Below are 22,730 nucleotides of genomic sequence, written 5' to 3' on the forward strand. Positions count from 1 at the left end.
ACTTATTCCATTAGTGAGTTCATCTATTATGAGAGCTCTACATGGCACTACTGTGTAGATAACTCTCAAACATCTATAACATTCTCCTTTAACCAGCACTCAAGTCCCATATTTTCAATCACCTGTAATATGACTTTTTAAGTTTAGATGTCTTGCTATCATCCCCAAATTAACATGAATGAACTGAATTCATGCACACAAGCAGTTCTCTGCCTTTTTATCTGTCTCATCCTTTAAGAGATAGGAAGAGTAGGAAACAGAATCTCAGTTAAATGCAGTTTTAAACAGTCAATATCACCTGTAACAATCTGAACTAATTCCCCAATTGCTTGCCATTTACAACAGAGGCACAGCCTAGAAGCCTCCCTAACCAGGGATATCTGCTATTTAAGGAACACAGCAATGAGACTTATCTCCTTTGTGCCAACAGTGAATGGGCTGGCACAGAAATTCAAAGAAGAGAATAAATATAGTGGGAGTAGGGTGGGGGAAGGGATCAAAGTCAATGAAAAGAAAAAAAATTCACATCTTTTTCCACACATATCCACGCAGCAAATGATCAGGGCTCTTACTCTACAATAACCCTTTTTAGCTAGAAAGATTTTGAAAATCATGAGAATAAATATCACAATCTCGGTAGAAGGCTAGATACAATCACTAGCATCAGACTAATGGAGTTTGTTCCTATAGACCAAAGCACAACTGAGGAAAATAAGCTTCACCTGTGCTCCCCGTGTGCTGCTTGCTTTTTCTCTGTCACATGCTTTTTGACCTTAAATTCTCTTACTTTATTATTTTTTTAAATAACAGTATGGTCCTGACAACTGACTGAATCTTCTGTTTGGAGACTTGCTTAATTAATAGAATTATTTGTCACAAGTTATATGAGTACTAGGTGATGAAACTTTTGGCCATTGAAACTCAAGATTCAAAGAAAAAAATTAATGGTCCTCAATACTAGGATTCCACAGGGATGGTGATAGAATAATGAAAGGGAGGCAGAAAGTCATAAGAAGCACAGTCTTGAGATAATCTATAAACATTAACTGTTGATAGTCTAAATATGAGCTTCTTTGAACACAAACCAACACATTGACATATTGTTGAAAGAACTCAGTTACATCAATATTGGTGTTCACTATAGTTATATTAAACAAGTAAAAGACAATATAGGTTGCAATGGAATTGAAGTATGGCCTATGGTCTCTGTTTGGAGAAGGAACAAAAGGATCTGCTGATTGGGCTTCATCATGCTCTTAAAGGATGTATCATTTCATGAGACCCTTGTCCATTTTATCTTGCAGTAAGTGATATTGGGCATAAGCCAAAATAATCACTCCAAGAAATAAACAAACAAGAGCAAAGATAATTGAATCTCTACACCAAGATTGACCACAAAGGATGAACAGGTAGAAAGATTAGACAGAAAACTTGAGATCTTCCACATTGATATTAATGGAATGATGGGCCTGGGGGGAGGCAGTTAAAATGTTGTAAAACACAGATTAAATTTAAGAAACAAAGAAAGATTAATATCTTGTAAACATTATGGAAGCTTCATATTTTTGCATCAAGATTTTTTGCGTGTAGAAAAAAGTGACAAATAGCAAATATCATCACAATAAATAAAACATTATTTTTTGCAGAGAAAAAAAGACAACTAATTACTGATATGGGAGTAGCATCAGAGTCAGTTGTCTGTGTACAAGCAAATCACCTACTAGTTAGAGCAAAGAATTTAAGTCCAAACCTAATTAGAATGGATAAAGGTAAAGAAGACACTACAACTACATAGAAGCATAACAACTTTAACCTGATCCATTCAAAGTGAGTCATCAATATGATAAAATGAGAATTGAAAAGAATGAACAAATGAAAAGCACTTATTGAACATTTACAATTATGATGTTCTTTAATAATAAGGTCTATTAACTTTTTCTGCAAGAAAAAAAGCCCATCAACAAGGTTAACCAACAAATGCTTGATTTCTTTGCTAAGTATAGAGATATGGAAGCCAAGGGTAATTTCAAAGACAAACTCATTGACAGAACACTATGATAGAAGATGGTTGAAGGTTACATAAAACAGTGAAAATGAATGGAAGCAAAACCAAGTTTAAGAGAACCATCTAAACTACATCATCCCATGAAGAGTCATAGATGAAACTGGAAAGAAGACAAAAAGTAGATATGAAATGAAACAGACCTGTCAGTATTTCTCTCACAATCTAGTTTGATTTGTGATAGTATAACTAAGACTTTTGAACTGACCTTTTAGTCCCTGGTATACTATCATATATATATAAGTCAAAATGAATGGCACTTGAGAAAATGAAATTAGGAAGATTAGCTGGATCAAAGTCTATAAATCCCGAGGAAATCCTTGCTAAAAGGGAAACAATCTTTTAAAAAATTGAGTGATCATTTTGGATAATATCTTATGGAATTTATAAAAATACTCCAAAAAGGTAACAAAAGCACCCCACCATCCATCAATATAGTCCATTCAAATATGCACAGCACCTTTGGGAAAATAATCAACATACATACCTTGGAATTATTTTTTTTTCCAAAACTCAGCTGAAGTACAGCCTTTTCCTTGAAGCCTTTCCTAATACTCAAGCTGTTGTTTGCCTTCCTCCCTAAACTACCTTCCACTTTATTTGAATACATTCTGCATATACTTATATAATAAGTACATACTGTGTTTCTTGATACAATGTAAATTCATTGAAGGCACAATTATTTTATTTTTGTTTTTTGTAAACCCAGTATCTAGCACAGTGTCTACCACATACTATAGTGGACAATTATGAAATATTTAAATAAATATAGCTATGTGGTACAGTTGACATAGTACTGGGCCTGATGTTAGGAATTGTTGGGTTCAATTTCATTTAAGGTATTATTAGCTATGTGAATCTAGACAAGTCACATAAACTCACTTCAGTTTTCTCAGAAACAAAGTAGAGATAACAATAGTACCTACCTCACAGGATTATTGTAAGGTTCATATTAGATAATATATGAAAAGCACTGAAACTTAGTGCCTAAAACATAATAGGTGCTGAATAAATGTTTATTCCCTTTTCCTTCTCCTGTTTTGCTGAGTAAATGATAATGTTGGTAAACAATAAAAATATGAGGAGGGATCCATGAGACTCTTGCAAACAGCAGACTATATCATTGTGAAAGATGAAGAGTATTCAAGGCCTTGCTCTTTTTAATATTTATTGATTACTCCAAAGTCCATCCAACTATCCTCTTTTCCTTCAGTTTGTGTCCTTCCCCACAGACATCTTGCATACTACTGCCAGATTATATTCTTAAATCAAGATATAGTGGAATGAGAATCAGAAGACCCGAGTGTTAGTCCTATACCACTAATTACATGAGGTATCTTTGAGCAGGTTAAAGACTTTTCTAGGTGCCTATTTCCTCACCTATACAATGAGAGCCTTGAAATAGATGATTACTAAGCTGACCACCAGCTTTAAAATTCTCTGACTTTGAACCTCTGACTCCAAAGCCAGCACACTTTTTACTGTGCCTTACTACTCCCCTTAATAAGTCTTGAATGTCACATAGATGAATAATTATATTAGTTGTCTGTGTATATTAATTCTTATTTTTAAGTAAATGTTTCTTCTTTGAAGTTTTCATTTTTTTAAAAAAGGAACAGATCGAAATAAAATTTAAAGCTTCATCTCAAAAGAATACTTTTGTTAAAAGAAAAGAAAAGAACAAAACAATTCTATTTTTTAATTACATGATATCCTGCATCATAGTCCAGGGATTCTTCAGATCTCAGGCTAACAATACCAGTCACAGAATCCACACCAAAGCAGTTTGCTCCATTCTTGGGTCCAGAAGATTGTGTTTCAATTGAATACTGTAAAAGAAAAGTGGTAATATGTGTATTACTCACCGTTAAAGGAATGGAAAAGCATTGAATCATATGTCATTCCAGTGACTGAGGATTATTTAGACAATGTTACCAGGTTCAAAGTGATTAATTTCAGTCTTTTGTTAGTTTGATTAGTTAGTTAATAGAGCTTTGGAATTCTATTATTTTGAGAGACATAATCCGCTGTAGGGTTGCAAAGTTTTTCAACACAATTAGAATGCTTTCAACTGTTTAGAAATTGACATAATGTCTGGAACAAGTTACTATTACTTTTGTCTGACTGCCCAAAAACATTTTGAACTAGTATAAAAGAAATTCAGAGCGGGAGAGGAGTTCAGGTATAAGTTCCATTTCAAACTGATTTCTGAATCAGCTTTATAGCACCCTATATAAATGGGCATTTGGCTTCTGAATGAACATTTACAATGTCACTTTACTTAACCACCTTAGAAGACAAACCATTCCATTTTAGAATACCTCAAATTGTTGGGAAGTTCTTCTTTATAGTGAGATGAAATCTTAATTCTGCCCTGTGAAGCCACATAGAATAAATTTAATACCTCTTCTATACAACAATCCTTCAAACTGATGCCAAAAGATAAGATTGGGTACAAGAACTCAAGTTAAGTTTAAGTATCAAGATAGTTTATGTTTCAAGACTTGAAATGGTTAACATGACAATAAAAGCAGGAATATAATTACATTTTAAAACGTATGGGTTTTCATAAATGTATGGCATAAGAGGATAGCACAAGCTAAGCCACCTTCAGAGTCAGGAAGACATAGTTTTAAGTCTTGTCTTTGTCACTTCCTGTTTAAGTGACACTGAACTAGGCAATGAATGTCTCTGTTCCCCAGGCAAGTCTCTAAGATTAAAGGTTGCATTGCAAATGAGGAAAACCTGCATTGGTAGGAGGATTTATCTCCACCCATAAAATCCCAGATCAAGACCTCCTCCATAAACTCCACCCCCACCCCTAACATATAGATTTATTTAGATTGTATATGACTTGGTCACCCTTCTTTCTAAGACATTTCTTCACTCCTAAAATGCCAAATGGTTGATCAATTCATGATGCTTTATTAAAGTTTAATGCCAAAGGAAGGAGTACTAAATCTGTAGCCTGGCCACTTCTATTTCAATCCCTTTTCTAATGTTCACTTAAATTAGTCATTTAATCTCCTGTGGTCTCTACAGTAAACGTGGGAATGGACTAGTTGGCCTCTATGATTTGTTAAAATTCTAGATCACTGATCCTAAGAATATCCTTTTTGTTTGCTTTTCAAAAACACAGGAATTGGACTAGTATAAGAATCAATTTAGATATACATAAAACACTTTAGAAACCTTAAAGCAATATAGTTATCTTAAAGTTATTTTTACTATCAAGTAATATTTAATAAAGATGATGCCCTTCACAATCAGAGCTAATTTCCAAGGTACTATTCTTCTCCAAGAAATTCAAGGATTGTTTTTTAAAGATAAAGTATACTGCTCAACTCTAAAAACAGCATGGAATAATGGATAGAAAAATGGTCCCAGAACCAGAATGCCATAGGTTCATGTCCCACCTTTCACACATACTGGCTATGTGAACCTGGGCAAGTCATTTAATATCTCAGTGATTCAAGCAACTATCTATGACTATTAATTTGTAGAGAAGTGCCAACAAGCTTGTATGTTTCCTCACTCAGGAGTTCCCTAGACCAACTAAATGATAGATCCAGTTCTTGTACTAGCCTGACAAAATTCTTTTCAGACAGGTCCCAAATATTTTAAATCTATTAGTAAAGTTTATGTGTGGTCCCGTAATTTTAACATGTCTTTTCAAGTACGAAAAAAGGTTCACATTTAAATGTTTAAAGAAAACTACAAGGATTGTTAAGAACTGTCATAAAGTTACCCAGATGTGAGGCATGACTTGCCTTAATTCTCAGAGCTAGTTAGTAACAAAGTCAGTATTAGAATTCAAATGTCCCAATTCTGAAACAGTATGTTTTTGTTTTTATAATGCCCTATGAATATGCCTTTACTTAATACTATGTATATTTACTTAATACCAAGTATACTATGTATACTTAATACTAGTATCTTCTTATTTCTATGGGTGCTGAAAATGAATAGATATGTGAGAGTATGTAGTATTTCTTAACCTGATATAGCTCCAAGACCAACATTTGATAGTACTCCAATAGGGGATTTTTCTTTTCCAAGCCTCTGAAAGATTTTACAATAATTAATTATGAGATACTCAAGGATATAACTATAAGACATTTGGGAAATGGGAAATGGAGCCTTCATTGATAATATACCTGTATTCATAATAAAAATAATAAGATTATTATCATTAATGATAAAAAACATATAAAATAAATGAGGCAATCAAACCTCTAGAAATGGAATGGGAAAGGCAAGGTCCCTGTCTTGGCTCAGCATTAGACTGTATTTTTATCTAATTGGAAAGACCATCATTCTACTTTCTTCAAAACATCAAAGAAATGTCATCTCCTAAAATTGTTTCTTCCCAGTTTAGCATGGAAAGTGGAAAAAGAATCATACTCTGCTCTCCTCCTTTTACAATCTCAGCAGATTCATAAGCCATGCACTTTATTGGCTTATCACTTTCATGAAGTAAATCTTTTCAAATTGAATGCTGCTGACCAGAAATGCCGACTAAGGATTTCATTCTTAAAGAATAGCTGGAGCTTTGTGATTCATCTTTTAAAATGCCATTGAGGCACAGCAATATATTTGAGCTGTATAACCTAGTTCTCACACCACTTCTTATATGTATAGTACCTTTAGTCTACCGTTATCTGCAGCATCTTCATCTGTGGCCATCACTCTGTAGATGGACTGAAATAATGGGTAAGTCTCGTCAATTGCTACAGTAGCTATAAAAGCAAAAACAAGTAGCTGTTATTACAGTTTTAATATTGTATACTTGGTAGCACTTTATGAAGCAATAATTTAAAATCCCAATTTTGAGTTCATTTAACTTTTAAACATTTTTAAAAGAATTTCTTAGATCATTTTAAGAGATCTTAGATCTTCAGTTTAATTTATTATTTATCATTTTAGGTCAATTTCCTTAGAAATTTCTAGAAGAGGTACAGCAAAATAATAATTCTTAAGTAGTCCCATCAATACTACCATCCTCCCATTTCCCCAGGTTCACAACCTAGGTGTCATCCACTTCCCATATCCAATCTGTTGCCAAGGTCTGTTGATTTCCTCTTCACAAAATCTCTCTCTGATATGCCCACTTTTCTCCTCTGATAGTGTCCCGACCTTGGTACAGGCCCTCATCTCCATATGCCTGGACTATTGCAATAGCCTACTGGTTCATCAGCTTGCCTCAAATCTACCCCCATTCCAGTCCATCCTCCATTCATTCAGCTTCCAAAGAGAACTTCCTTAAGCACAGGTCCCACCATGTCACCAAGTCACCTATTAAATATATCATTCAATAAATTCCAGTGGCCTTCTATGGAGGATCAAATACAAAATCCCCTGGCTTTCAAAGCCCTTTATAACCTGACGCCTCTCTCCCTTCAGTCTTCTTACTGTACCCCTCCCCCCGTCCCCCAATATTCTTTAGTCTTGTTCTGATTCCTTATCTTGACCTCCCAGTTTTCCTGGATCCCTCCAAGTCCCAGCTAAAACCCAACTTCTATAGTAATCTTTCCCCAATCACTCTTAAATTCTAGTATTTTTGTTGCCCCCTGCCTGGATCATTGCAATAGCCTCCAGAAAGACCTTCTCATCTCTACTCTCTTCCTCTTCCAACCCATCCTTCACTTGACTATCTGACATGGTGTTCTTATCACAGATTTGAAAATGACACAGTTCTTTTCAAAATGGTTCCCTTTTGCCTACCAAGTAAAGTTCAAACACCATTGCCTGATATTCTCATCTCTTCACAATCAAGCACAAAACTACCACTGTTGGAATGGCACCTGTTTTATATTGACTGGTCTGGTTTCCCTTTAAGGAGGTTATACTTAGCTCTGGGTTTTAAGACTTGAAATATTGGTTTGGCTTCCTTGACTTCAGAGGTTTAAAAGGCACAGCTTATGGGGAATTGGTGTCAGGGGTTTGAGTGGAATACCTGTTGTCCTACAGTAATATCTTTCCAATGTAGCATTACCAAGAGGAATTCAGATGTGGAAAGGAATAGCATCCAATGCTAAGCTAATGTTTGCTTTCCTGAAAAACCTGCCCTTTGTTTGTTTGGTTGGTTTTTGTTTATACTTGTCTAATCTTAGGCAGATGAGTATTCCCCCACCCCACCCCCAGCCCCACCCTCCAATAAATAAGGATCAACCCAAGCCTGGCCCATTTTTTAGCAAAATACACAAACCAGATGTTGTTTAGAAGTTACCAAGCTGAAGTAAAATAGAAAATGCCAGTCCTAAAAACTATTTTATATTTTAATGAGTTTTAATTTTCAGCCTCCCAAAAGAATGTAATAGTAATTATAAGTTAATTTAGTGAATCTTATTTTAAATTGTTATTTCAATGTGTATTGTGTCTTTAATTTTCATTAATGTTTCTTTGTGTGTAGGAAATACCTTTTCCAAATTTTAATTAGGTTCTTCATAGAATATCTTCATGGAAACCCTAGATATTTGCCCAAATCTAAATTCTTAGCAGTTTGCCCTTGGGGCAATGGAGTAGGGCTTTAATGAGAAGAAAGTTTTGAGAAAAGATGGCTTAGGTATCATTACAAGCCAACATCTTTCTCTCTCTCTAATCCATCTGGGTCCCAAGATGGGGCCCCTTTAGTCAAGAAAGAAGTGTGCACAGTACCCTAGGCCCTGTGAACTCAAAATTCAACCATTTGAGGCCAATTAGCTCTTCTTTAATGCTACATAAATAAACAGAACCTGGAAACATTGAACTCAACACATTTTACCACATTAACATAAGTCCTCATTTGTTTGCTGCAAAAATAGCCTTGATCCTGATATTTTTGGGGAAAACACACACACTAACTAATGGACTGAAAAGAGTAAACTGCTAAATTTGATTATAGAAAATATTTACCATTTATCCAGACATTCCAAATGAAAGATATAAGAAATCCTTTCCCCTAAATTTCTACCTTTTCTAAAAACAGGTATAGAGGATATAATTTAATACTGTAATGGTGTGATTAGGATATTGATAGTAAAGACCATGTTATGTGGGTGGTGGATTTAATTGATCAAATAGATTGTGAGGCATCCCAAAGAATTATAAAGACTCAGTGGTCAGTTTCCCAAGTTTTATTGAAATACTGTGCTGACCACAGGGAGAGCACCAGCAAGGTGTCTCAAATAGGAAGAAGAAGAATTATATTTATAGTGAGAAAAAGTATCTCAATCTCCTCCTTGTGGGAGGTTCATGGGAAGTCTAATCCTAATTTGGACTTCCTGGGGTCATAAGACAACCTTCAAGGTGGGTGCCATTTTTCCTGGAGGTGTGTTTTTGGGGGTTTACATGTTGTTAAAGTGAACCTAAGAACACATTTAGTCCTTTCCGCACATGATCATAAAGACATGCTTAAACTTGTCAGACCCAGAGGGTCTCTGTGTTTATGATATGTCTTTATTCAAGATCTGGTTTCTAGGTGTCCTGTCATCTAGGAATATTAATGGCTATTAATGCTTAATGGTCCCTGGTTACTGTCCCTTGATGATGGTGAGGGTTGATAGGGACAAACCTTCTTGGTTACTGTAAGAACACAAACCTTAGTTTCTCTGTTAACCCTTTTAGCTACTATTGATAAGGACTCAAGCCTCCGTTTTTCTGTTAACCCCTTTTAGCCTTTTCCATCACATGCTCACAATGTTTCATTTAGCAACTACAGATATAAATTGATTTTTGAGATTAACAGAATTTTTCTATTTCAACTTCACACTCCCTCATCTTCTTTATATTCTGCACCTTCTTTTTATTCTGCAGCATTCCGACCATTCTTGTCCATGACTGTTCTCTAACCCAAAGGATATAGACTGGGAATTCTAATTATATCTTCACGTTTTAAGCTTAGATATTACAAATTTCTCACTACACTCCAAAATTTTTCTTTTGTTGCTCAAATGTCTCTATATCCAATCTGAGTACATGATCGTTGAGATTCCGTATTCTGGAAATCTATTGAATAAAAATTATAGTTCTTTACCTGTTCCTGAAGAAAACTGAGGATCAGCAGAACAGTCTGGCGCTTCGGGCAAATCAATAATATTGATTATCAAAACATGCCTCTTAAGTCCTCCTGTATCCACTATGAACAGGAACCTTCTTGGATCCGTTTCAAAATTAAAAATTTTGGTACTTGTGATCACACCAGACTCTAAGAAAATAGAAACAGGCTTTTAAAATATTGAATACATAGAGAATCTTGTATTTTTAGACCTAAGAGGGATCATAAATTGCAACAAATCCAACTCCATTATTTTAGAGATTAGTAAATCAAGTCCAAAGAGGCTACATAATTTTCCAGAAACACAGAGTTAGCTAGTGATATTTTGCATCAGAAAACAAACAAAACAAAAGCAGATGCAAAAATCCCTATAGCTCTCGAGGAAAACATTAATTTAAAATATTCCATTGAATCTGTAATATTAACTTTCAGAGTACTTCCTCCAAAACTAGTTCCAAAATGTTGGGGTAACCTTGTGCAAGTCACTTAACCCTGTTTTCTTCAGTTTCCTCATCTGTCAAAAATGAACTAGAGAAGGAAATAGTAAACCAATCCAGGATATTTGCCAAGAAAACCCCAAATGTCACAGAAAATTGGACTTGACTGAAATGACTGAAAAACAACAATGGTCCATGACTGCCCAAACTGGTAACCCAATATTTAAAGTTAAAAAAAATTAATTATTTAATGAACATAATTCTTTAATAAACATGTATCAGTTAATTCTTATTTAAACCTTAGATGTAAAGACATTTTGGGAATCCTTTATCTCCATCTTTAGAGGGAAAAAAAATTGCATCAAACCTCTTCACTTCTCCTGATGAAACTTTAGAATATTTTTCCTAACTGCTTTTCAACAAAGACAGAAATGTGGTGTTGCATTTTTACAACTATCACACAAATGAGTTATGATAAGAAAATTTAAATACCACACAGTCCTTGTAAAGTATACACATATAAGAGGTAGACAGTCCAAGAAGTATACTCTAAATAATATCATTAAAGTATTGAAAATTAATACCTGAATTAATTATAAATTCATCTGTTTTATTCAAGAAATGATAAGCATCTGGTTTTCCGACCACATCTTTATCATAAGCTCGGCTTAGTTGTGTACCAGGAGGCATATTTTCAGGCAAATTCACAGGGTTAATTAAAATCTGTATTTCTGTTGTAACCTTGGAAAACACTGGACATAGAAGAAAAGTCTTCTGAACATTTGTCAAAAATATGGTAAAATATCATTTCTATTGTTTGCCTCAAAGAAAACTAGATATTTTACTAGAATCAAATAACAAAACTCATTCCCCCCCCCAAACAGTGTAAAATTACCTATTTTATCCTATTCAGTATTAAAATAGTTTTTTAGTCCTATTTTAGTATTAGAGCAGGTATGACCAGAGCAGACCTGATGATAGGTATTGGATTCAATAACCCAATTTAACAATGCCTTTAAAACAAATGGAGTCAGTGAATTTAATAATAGAAGATAATGGGCTAATTTTTACAAATGGTTTAATGCAAGATGGCAAAGAATTTAAATGCCAACATAGAATAAGGTTTTAATTTTTTAAAGAATAAAATTAGTATTTTGTAATTATTATATATAATTAAATATAATTAACAACTTATTTACTTGCAAGTTACTAAGATTCTAAGCCTACAATCCTTTGCATAAAATTGCACTCAAATATCAAACTTTTTATATTCAAACCCACTAAATTTTTTTTTTCATTTTTTAATGACCACTTATAGGCACTCTAGTATACTCATCATTCATGCTATTTTTTCTCACCATGTTCCATGAATATACTTAATAACAGAAATAGTCATGTTTGAATCAGACTTTTAGGACTATTCAATTTACTCGGTAGGGCAAAAATCCAAAGAGTAACCAACCATATGACCAGATACTAAGGAAATGAACTATGATATTAGCCTATGTTTATAGCCTTTCTGTAAATTCCCATTCCTATTAAAGTAACTAATGATTGAAATATACTAAATATTCTTATGTGAAAGCATTCTTAAGCATTATAGAAAATAGCCTGTTAACACTTCTATGATTTATTGATGCATGCAATTACTAATGATTACTAATCTTTTGTTTCTAAAGCATTATAGTTCTTTTAAATTTATTAAGGAATTTATTCATTCAGATCTATTAGAAAATGACTAAAATATTTAAACACTTTAGTATGACCATGTGAAAAAATAAATCTGGCTTTTTAAAAAATGCTAATTTATCCTTTTTTCTTTAAAATCTTTATGACCATATTATGAATCACAAATTAAAATTTTCCAAAAGCTAAACCTAAACATACCTGAGCATATTAAAAGAGTCCTGAAGATGTTCATATTCAGACTTTCTTCAGCTACTGTTCATAAGGACAATGTTTCCCTAAGAGTTTTCCACTTTATTTGTACCTATTTAATCTGCATTCAAATTAAGCCAACAAGTCAACATGTTTTTAACTCAAGAGTAAATCCAGTCACTCCCCCCCCTCCCAAAGAACTATACACAAAGGTCATATTTCTGTTGCTAGGTTTTTGTGGTTTTTTTCCAGTCATAGGTGATGAAGATCGTTTTCAACAATGCCAAGAATATTATATAGCTGCAATTTAATGAATGAGTATTTTAGAGTTGAGTTTTAGAATATGGAACTTTGGTAAATTAATGGAGGGAGGGAATTAGGAGAGGGGAAACCAGATGCTTTTTCTTTTAACTAGTGCCAAGCTGTTTTTTTTCTTAACTCATAGGTTTATAGACTCATATTTAGAACTAGAATCATTGAGTCCAATTCCCTAATTTTACAGATGAGAAAAATGAGGCCCAAAGAGGTTTAGTAATTTACACTAAGTCACATAGGCAATAATTAGCTGAATTTTGAATCCAGATTTTCTGACTCTAAATCCCATGCTCTTCTAACTGTTAAAAAAAAAAAGATTCATTTTTACGTGAGAGTATGATTTTTCCCAATAAATCAATTAATAAACATTTATTAAGAAAGTACTATGTGCCACACACTGTGCTATGTGCTGGGGATAGAAAAAAGAAACAAAAGATAGTCCCTGCCCTCAAAAAGCTTACATTCTAATGGCAGAGGCTTGCAAACAAATCTATACAAAGCAAGCTATCTACAGGATAAATAGGAAATAATTGACAGAGAAGGGTTGGGGTAATGATGGGATTTAGTTGGTACTTACTCTTTTTTTTAAATAAGCATTTTTTTATTTAAAATTTTGAGTTCCAAATTCTATCTCTCCTTCCCTTCCTCTCTCCCCTCCCCCTCTTCCCTGAGGTGGTAAGCAATCAGGTACAGGTTATACATGTACAATAATGTAAAACGTGACCATGTTAGTCATTTTGTAAAGGAAAACTTGAATAAAAGGAAAAAAGGAAAGTGAAAAATAGCATGCTTCAATCTGTGTTCAATCAATATCAATTCTCTTTTTGGAGATTAATGTGCTTCATCATTAGTCCTTTGGAATTGTCTTGGATCATTGTATTGCTGAAAATAGTTAAGTCATTCATAATTCTTCATCAAACAATATTGCTGTCTCTATGCACAATGTTCTCCTGGTCCTATTCACTTCACTATTGTGAGCATAAATCTCCCCTACTTAACCTTTCCCTTAATTCATCTCCCAGACTAGTAAATGCAAGAAGCTTTTGGTTTTCTAGATAGACCTTTTATTGTTATGGTAGTGATGTTGATTAGAAGGATAGGAAAGTAGAAACAATACAAATCGTCTTAAGTCTAAGCTTAGTCTATATTCCTTATAAAAACTCACCAAAAGAGAAAGCCACCTTTGGAGAGAGAGAGACCGTGTGCTGCTGCTAACCGTGAGCTGGGCCCAGTCGAAACTCTCATCCACATCAGCCTGTGCAGCGCAGTCAGGAGACCAGCAGAGCAGGAAAAAGCCCCATTTCCGTTCTCTCCTTGTCTTTTAAGCTTGCACCCCGGAAGTCGAGTGCGTAGCAGGCAGTCTGACGTGCGCAGCAGGTGGACTGTTGGTCTCCTCCCCAAAAGGGTGGTCCTTCAAAAACTGGCGTCTTTCAGTTATCCTAACCGACTGTTAAAAAACTTTCATATTTTTTTACCACACTATACATCAGTTCATACAAGTCTTTCCAGGCCTTTCTGAAATCATCCAGCTTGTCATTTCTTACAGAACAATAATATTTCATTACAATCATATACCACAACTTATTTAGCCATTCCCCAATTGATGGGCATTCCTTTGATTTCCAATTCTTAGCTACCACAAAAAGAGATGCTAGAAAAATTTTTGTACAAATAGGTCTTTTTTTTTTTCTCTTTGAAGGGATGTCTTTGGGATATAAAACTAGTAGTGGTATTGCTGGGTCAAAGGCTATGCACAGTTTTATAGCCTTTTGGGCACGGTTCTAAATTGCTCTCTAGAATGGTTGGTTCAGTCCACAACTCAACCAATGGGGAATTAGTGTGTCTGTTTTCTCACATTCCCTCCAGCATCCAACATTTTTCTTTTTTGTTATATTTGCCACTATGGTAAGTGTGAGGTGGTACCTCTGAGCTGTTTTAATTTGCACTTCTGTGATTTATAGCATTTTCTCACATTACTATTAGATAGCTTTGATTTCTTTGTGTGAAAACTGCCTGTTCCTACCATTTGACAATTTATCAATTGGGAAATGACTTGTATTTATATACATTTGACTCAATTCTCTATATATTTGAGAAATACCACCTTTATCAGAGATACATTTTGCAAAAATTTTTCCCAGTTTTCTGCTTTCCTTATAATTTTTATTGCATTGGTTTTGTTTGTGCAAAAGCTTTTTAATTTTATATAATCAGAGTTACAGGGCAGAGCCAAGATGGTGGAAGAAAGGTAGTAAGCTCTCGGAACTCGACATAATCGCTCCAAAAAACCTCCAAATAATGCCATAGGACAATTCCTGGAGCAGCAAAACCCACAAAAGAACGTCCTGAGATAATTTTTCAACCAAAGATGCTTAGAAGGTCAGAAGGAGGGGGCTGCTGTGCTGGGTAAGAGTGGAGCCCAAGCCCACAGTCATGCTGACACAGATCCAGTCCTAGGCAGGATGAGCCAGGGAAAGAAACCGCACAGGAGCCTCTAAATCATCTGAAGCACCAGTGTTGTCTGGAACTAAGCTCAGGGTAGGGTGAGAGGGCTGAACAGTTGTGTGTAATTTAAGATTCTAAATGTGGGTTCTAATCTGTTCCCCCAGTTTTGGAGGAAACTGACTAAAATCAGTAATACAACTAGTTTAGGTTTTTAAGGGTTTATTGAAAGATAGAAAGAGAAAGATTGAGAACAGAATTCCAACAGCCTGGCATTCCTATCTTTCCTCAAATTTACTGTGAAGTCCTCTGCCGCCACCACCACCATCAAGTCAGGAACCCAAAAGAGACAAACCTCTCTTCGCACGGCCTCCTTCCTCCTTCCTGTCCCCTCCCAGAAAATGGGAGGCTCCTCAAGTTGATTGGCTGGTAGCCTTGGTGGACAGTAGCCATGCGCAAACTTTATTTCCTGAAGCCAAGTGAAAGCCGAATGGCCTTGCCCTCTGAGGCATTCTATTCATGGTGGAGCTTTCCTATAGTAAGTCTCCAGTAGGTGGCATCATTCCAATCATTACAGTTGGCAGGGAGGGGAGATTACAGAGGTCTCTGCTGGTCCTGAGACTGAACTTGGGTTTTTCATACCTGCTGGTAACCAGTAAGTATGCTTGAGTAGTAATCACCCAGGTTGGGGAGGGGCACAGGCTCTTCAGAGCTAACAACCACAGCACACAAAGTTTTGCTGTCTTGTTAATTAGCAAGTTGCCCTGGGGTAATCTACAGACCAGGGAACAGGCCAGGCAAGTGAAGAACCTGCCCCTCCTTAAATAACTTTATATAATCAAAATTATCTATTTTACATTTCATAATGCTTTCTATATCTTCTTTGGTCCTAAATTCTTGCCCTATCTCTGTTTGTCTCTGTCTCTGTCTCTGTCTCTCTCTGTATTTCTTTTGTGGAAGGAAAAAAAGTAGCTGTTTTATAGCTCTTACCTATTTCTTTGTTCCTTTGGTAACTTTCCTAAAAGGGATTCATTCCATTTTGAGGAGACTCTAGGCATGAACCAAATCTAAGTTTTGTTTAAGACATTTTTCTTGGAGTTCCTCCTCTAGGTATTGTGATAAAATAATGGGATTTAGCAGATACTCAAAGACCCACTTGGAGATTAATCTAAACTGATTGAATCAAGTGAGAGTGATTGACTGCTGATTAGCCTACTTCAAAGTTAACTAGATTGTAATTACACCTGGCTAGCCCTTAAAGGATTTGGAGGATGCCAACCAATCAACTTGAAGCAATGTGTAAGGACCACCTCTATTCCAGACCTATAAAAAGCTTCCACGATCAGTTTGCTAAAGAGTTCCTGATTAAAGCAGGCTCTTGGAGGAGGACTTGAGGAAGAACCCAACTGGGCTGGAACTCTAGGCTACATAGGCCTTTTTCTTAACTTTCTGAACTCCTTGTGAATACCTGTATGCTTTAATAAATGTTTAATGCCCAAAGACTAGTGCTGAAGCTTCTAATTTAAGGAGACCACAATTTAGATTTTAAACATCACGGTATGGAGGGATTATAATGAGCCAGAAATTAAAGAGGGGAAAACCTGCTCTAATCTGGATGGGGGAGAGATCAGACTCCTCCAGAATCAAATTTCACCTATATGAGTCCTGAATAGGAGCCCCTTTAGGGAGAGAGGAGTGCTCTGAGCTGATGTTCTTACACATGTGTAAGATACACATGATTACACATAATTAACTTATTTGTTCATTCCACACAAATTAATTAAACACTGCTAGATAGGAAGTACTAGAGAAGGAAACAAAAGATGAATAAAGCCTAATCTCTAGCCTAAGAAACTTGCAGCTCGGTAGTAGAAAGAAGATAAACTAGAATACAAGGCATGTGTTATGTGTCATAACACAGGCGCAAAGTGTGATGTGATTTACTAGTAAGGAAATATCACTATAGGCTGTGATGTCTTTAATGATGTGGCATCTCATTTGGGTCTTGCAGCATGTTGACAGGCAGAAATGGGAAGGAGGGGGGCACTCAGAAAAGAATGGGATTAGTATTCCAAGCAAAAGTTGAAGCATTCAAAATGAAAGCAGAGGGTGTGCATAAGGAACGACAATAATTATTATTTTTATGACTCTTAGAGTGTGTGTTGGACAATAGTAGAACATAGTGGAAAGGTGTGTTGGGGCACAATTGTGGAGCTGAAGTGCCAAGATAAGGAGTCTGGACTTTATTTAGGAAATTAAGAACCACTGGAATTAAATAGGAGAGTGCTACATTTGGAGAAAATAACTCTAATGTCAGTAAGCCCTATGAATCCCAATGAGGAGAGAATTGAGGCAGAAAATCTATAGTTTTACTCAGCTCTCCAAATTCAGTTCCTGACTGTGGCTTTGTTCCAGGGCCAGACTCCATGGATCTCTTCTTGGGTTTTTGTGTTGGCTTCTACCCCTTCCCCCAGCCCCATCCTTGCATTTGAGTTTCAAAGTACAGGATCTTCAGGGTCCTCTATGCTACCAGGATTGCAAGGATTTGGGGAATCTCTGGGCCTGGGCTGTCCAGATCTGAGGGCTGCCATACTGCTCAGGTCCTTGACACTCGGTGCTGATTTCTTACACCCCTGGAGTTTTCTTGAAGGCCTTCAGTTCTTACAGTCTCCAGAAACAGAACCCTGCATGTCACACTTGTGTTCGGTCTTGCTTGGATGCTGTTTTCTTTGCTTGACTCAGGCACTGGCTTCTGCAATGTGGGAGCTCCAAGCATTTTTTTTTTCAAAATGGTAGGTGGCAGTCTGTATAAACAATTTAATTTTAAAGGTATTATAAAACTCATGGGCCCATATGAGGTATACAGATGTATTTATACAGATTTAAAATTAAGGGGTAGAGAAGAGGTACTTGGAATTTGCTCATTGACCAGTGCACGTGAAGTTCCTCCTGTCCCGGTGGGGTGGGCGGGGCTTCAAGCTACTAGTGGGGTGGGGGTAGGAGCACGGGTAAGTTTTCAGCAGGAGCAGATTGCAAGGGTTGCTTGTGGCTTTGTCTCTCGTCTGACTCAGTGGTTAACCTGGGCTTGCTGCTGCTGAGTCCAGCAACCTGGGTTGGTGTCGACAGGAAGGCCATTCTCTGAAGGGCTCAGGTAGGGTACAAGCCTCTTTGTTGCTATTGGTGGGCAGTGGTAACAAGAGCTGAATCTGCCTCCCCCTGTACCCCCCCCCAAAAAAAAGAATAAAAAGACACCTCTCAGCGGGAGTGGGAGGGTACAGCAAGAGAGCCCTGTCCCCATAACTTCCCTGCAAAAATTGTGTTACCCAGTGATGACATGGAGGCAGCTTATTGTGACCATGCCCCAGGACGCAAGCCAAAAGTTCCAGGGCAGCAAGGATATCTAGGGATCCCTCTCTCTCAAGCTGCCCTGTAACGACCAGGGTTACCAGACTGAACTCTAGGGAACAGTCAACTCTAAAATTGGGGTTGGTGGGGATGTCCTTGCCTCAAGTTGGGAGGGGCACTTGGGGCTCTAAGAAGCTGCTGTGACAGTTTATCTTCCAAAGCCAGGAGTACCTGACCCCCTGCCAGGACCTAAGGATGGTACTCTCTGACTGTTGGCAAGTGGCTGGCTGGCTTTTTGTATATTTCTGGGGTGGAATAGGTGAGGTCACTTACTATAGTTTATCATTGGGTTTCTTCTCATGCAAATTTCAGGGTTTTGCTGGAATATTTGGGGGTTTTTTGTTGGTTTTGGTGAGGCAATTGGGGTTAAATGACTTGCCCAGGGTCACATAGCTAGTAAGTGTTAAGTGTCTGAGGCAGGATTTGAACTCAGGTTCTCCTGAATCCAGGACTGGTGCTCTATCCACTGTGCCACTTAGCTGCCCCTTGCTGGAATATTTGTGAGGGAACTGGCCAGCTTGTCTTCATTAGGGCAACCATCTTGGACAAAGGTCTTTGTTGGGTAGACTGGTTAAGAGGCTATTGAAGAAAAAAAAAGAGGCTATTGAAGGATAATGGTAAGAAACAAGAAGGACCTAAAGTGGTGGCAGTGGAAATGGAAAAACAAACAAAATAATCCCCTCATCTTTTTTGAAAAAGTCATATATTTTAAGGTAACATTTCACATTTTACAATGAACAAATTCATATAAATGTAAAGTAAGAAAATCTGCATCATATCTTAGTTGTTTAAACATAGTGCAAACAAGTCTAGGTGATGAATTTGATTACAGAGAAGATTAAATTAAAGTTGATTTCTGGTCATTTGGTCTGCAAAGCAATTAATTTCAGGCAAAGATAAAACCTCTGTAAGCAGAGGTAATCATCTTAAATATGTTCATTATTGGTAACTTATATAAATGGTTTATTATAATCCACCAACACTATTCAATTAAATTAAATGAATAGATTAAATACTGACTAGATGCCAATGAAGAGGCATTGTTCAGGTAATATATATTCCCTGCACATTGGAACCTCAAAGGACATATGCTATCAACTGGCATCTTTCTCTACCATAGGCTGAGAACTTTATATTATTTAAATAAATGTGGTCTCCATAGTACAATTGAGTACTACTGGAATATAAATTGGAATGAAAAATGTTAAATGAGAGGTTAAAGGGAAGTATGTAGTTAAAGGAAGTCATTAATCCCACATATACTAAATTTATCATAGCAATACTTTTGACTGAGAAAAAAAGACAAGACAAAACCATTAGAGGATGGCAGGGCAAATTATAACATATGTGTGTGATGGAATATTATCTTACTGCAAAAAAATGGACAAATTTAATGAAATTTACTTGAGACTTGTTCAAATTGATTTATAACAAAGAAAGTAGAAACAGGATAGTATATACAATGATTACAACAATGTAAATGAAAACAAGATCAAAAGGTAGCTGGATTCACATTATATACAATGGCATCCATAGGACAAATGGTAAAATATTCCTTTATTTCTCACTATCAAGTTGGAAAAATGGATAATGTTGACTGGACTGTCAGACATTTGACCCAGATAGCAGGGTACTATATCATGAAATGTTGAAGTATTTTTTTAAAGTTCAATAAAGAATTTTTAAAAAGAAAGGATTAATCAAAGTAGTTGTTGGATATAAGGTTCTGTATTGAAAATTGACAATGGATTGGATTTTTTGAGGTTTAGGTTTCATTCCAAGCCTGCTACAAGTTTTGAGTGTAGCTTGATGAGATGGTCATTAATACATACTATTTGGCACAGATTAAATATCTTTGTGAGGCCCCAACAGGTCTTATATAGTTAAATCAAATCTTTGTCATGTAAATAACAACAAAAGCAATGGAAAAGCTGCTGTAACGAAGTATTTATGTGCCTATAGGTGCTTACATGGCAAAGCAAATATTATTGCCAAATAGTATACAGACCTAATCTCTACTCATTTGACTTAAATGCTAAAGTTGCCTCCATTTTTCAGTTTTCTTAAGATGCATCATTATAAAAATAATGCTAAAAATGCTAGTGGACTGAAAACAGACAAATGTCTTGAATTAACAATGAAAAGAGAATTCAGTACTTAAAAATATCATGAACTTTAAATTGACCTCTGGCTACTTTCTAGAATAAATTATTAAATAGTTTGTAAGCCCTTATAAAAGGAAAGGTGATTATTAGGAAGAAACATGAATTAAGTAAGAGCAAACTATTTCAGATTGTTCTCATTTCCTTTGACAACAGGGTTATTATCCTAGTAACTCAGGGGAACAGTATAACCATAGCATGTCTTGACTTCAGGGAGGCTGCAGAGTGCTTTATATACATGCTCTCATTCAATCCTCAAAATACTGCTGTGAGAAAGATATTGCAGTTACTATACCTTTCATTTTGCTTATATGAAAATTAAGGCATGATGAGGACAAATGACTTAATTTTGGGTCACACATGTAAGAGTGTCATAGGGCAGCTAGGTGGTGGAGTGGATAGAGCACTGGCCCTGAAGTTGGGAGGACCTGAGTTCAAATCTCACCTCAGACACTTGCTAGCTGTGTGACCCTGGGCAAGTCACTTATCCCAATTGCCTTAAACATCTGGGGCCATCTCCAGTTGTCCTGATATATATCTTGCCACTGGTCCCAGATAGCTCTGGAAGAGAGTGAGGTTTGTGACTTTGCGCAGCCCTCCTTCACTGAAATCCAATTCACTGCTAGCCATGACATCACTTCCTGATGTCATGGTCATCTTCACGAATGTTTGTCCTTTAGGACAAACAGCAACAAGAGTGTCATATTCAAGATACAAATCCAGGTCCCTCAGACTTCAGCTCTGGAGTGTTTTCCACTCTACCAAAATGCTTCTTAAAATTGACACATTAAAAACAAAAAGTGTCACATATTCTATGGAAAAAATAAAGAAATGGAGACTTGCTGGTGATACAAGATATATTCAAAGACTGCTTGGATGACCATAACCAAAGAGTTCTGATTGATACCATTCTTATTAATAATTTGGATGAAGACATAAATGGTATGCTTATCAAATCAGTAGAATAACACAGAACCCAGGGTGGGGGTGGGGGAACCGTTTAACTGGGATAAATGTCATTATCCAGAATGATTTTGAAATTCCAGAATGATGGTTGACTCTAACAAGGAGAAATTTCATGCATATGGCTGCAGCCCCCATTACCATACTGGGTCATTTGATAGCAGGATTGATACAGTAAATAGCAGTATGCCAGAACCTCAGCTGGAAAGTAGCTGTGTGAGTGGTGCTGGGCTAAGGATTGGGGATGCAAAAAAAAAATGGCAAAGGCCCCAAAATGATACTTGTAGGTCAAGCGAAAGGGTAGACATCTTGTAAATAATAGTTGTCTACACATATCATGAGGCTGTCATGTGAAAAAGGTATGAGACTTATTTATTGCAGTTTTCTTTTCCAAAGAAAAAAGATCAATGGGTACAATATAAGTTACAAGAAGGTACATTTCAATTACATGTAAAGAACATACTAATGATTAAATCTTTGAAACTTAATTAGTCACTTTGAAAAGAAGCATCGTATGGGTAGAGGGATTCAATACCAGTCTGGATGAGCATCAGGGATGTTACAGATAGTATTCATGCATTAGAGGAGTGGACAGTGGTCTAGGTGTTTTTAGAAGCCCCTTCAAAATCTGGGCAGAGTATATCTCAACTGTCCTCTGAATGGGGTATAAAATTCTCTGGACAGGGTTAGCTCTTTGACAAGGTGTGCCCTAAGTATTTGTTTCACCACTAACACAACTTTCAAGTTCATTCCTAGTTCATACACGTTGTACTTAGACTTAGGCATGGCCTTTAATAACATGGGGCTGCAAAGGAGCTTGAGAACTAGAGACAGAAGAGTCAGACAGAAGGTAGAGGAAACCTACATGGAAAAACAGACTTGATTCCCTGGATACAGGTGTAGGAAACCATGTGGCCCATCCAGGTAACTAACTACACAGTTCCGGAGATGAAAGTAGATGGACTCAATGGTGGGGTGATGCTGGGGATACATGGAGCTGTGGGAACCATAACTGAGGCTCAGGAAATGAG

At 36.3% G+C, this 22,730-nt stretch overlaps 1 protein-coding gene across 1 annotated transcript in view; it reads right to left on the reverse strand.

Annotated features, from left to right (window-relative positions):
- The window catches only part of LOC122728842 (cadherin-related family member 3-like), a 136,339-nt gene extending 113,854 nt beyond the window's left edge, over positions 1 to 22,485 (reverse strand). The window contains exons 1-6 of the mRNA XM_043967588.1: positions 22,433 to 22,485; positions 17,799 to 17,973; positions 11,119 to 11,317; positions 10,077 to 10,247; positions 6,707 to 6,801; positions 3,769 to 3,891 (exon numbers count right to left, since the gene is read on the reverse strand). Of these exons, the coding sequence (XP_043823523.1) occupies positions 3,769 to 3,891; positions 6,707 to 6,801; positions 10,077 to 10,247; positions 11,119 to 11,317; positions 17,799 to 17,973; positions 22,433 to 22,485 (816 nt within the window). The remainder of the gene's footprint in view (positions 1 to 3,768; positions 3,892 to 6,706; positions 6,802 to 10,076; positions 10,248 to 11,118; positions 11,318 to 17,798; positions 17,974 to 22,432) is intronic.
- Positions 22,486 to 22,730: the final 245 nt, after the last annotated feature.

Source organism: Dromiciops gliroides, chromosome 5 (genome assembly GCF_019393635.1).
Source record: "Dromiciops gliroides isolate mDroGli1 chromosome 5, mDroGli1.pri, whole genome shotgun sequence".
Taxonomy (NCBI): domain Eukaryota; kingdom Metazoa; phylum Chordata; class Mammalia; order Microbiotheria; family Microbiotheriidae; genus Dromiciops; species Dromiciops gliroides.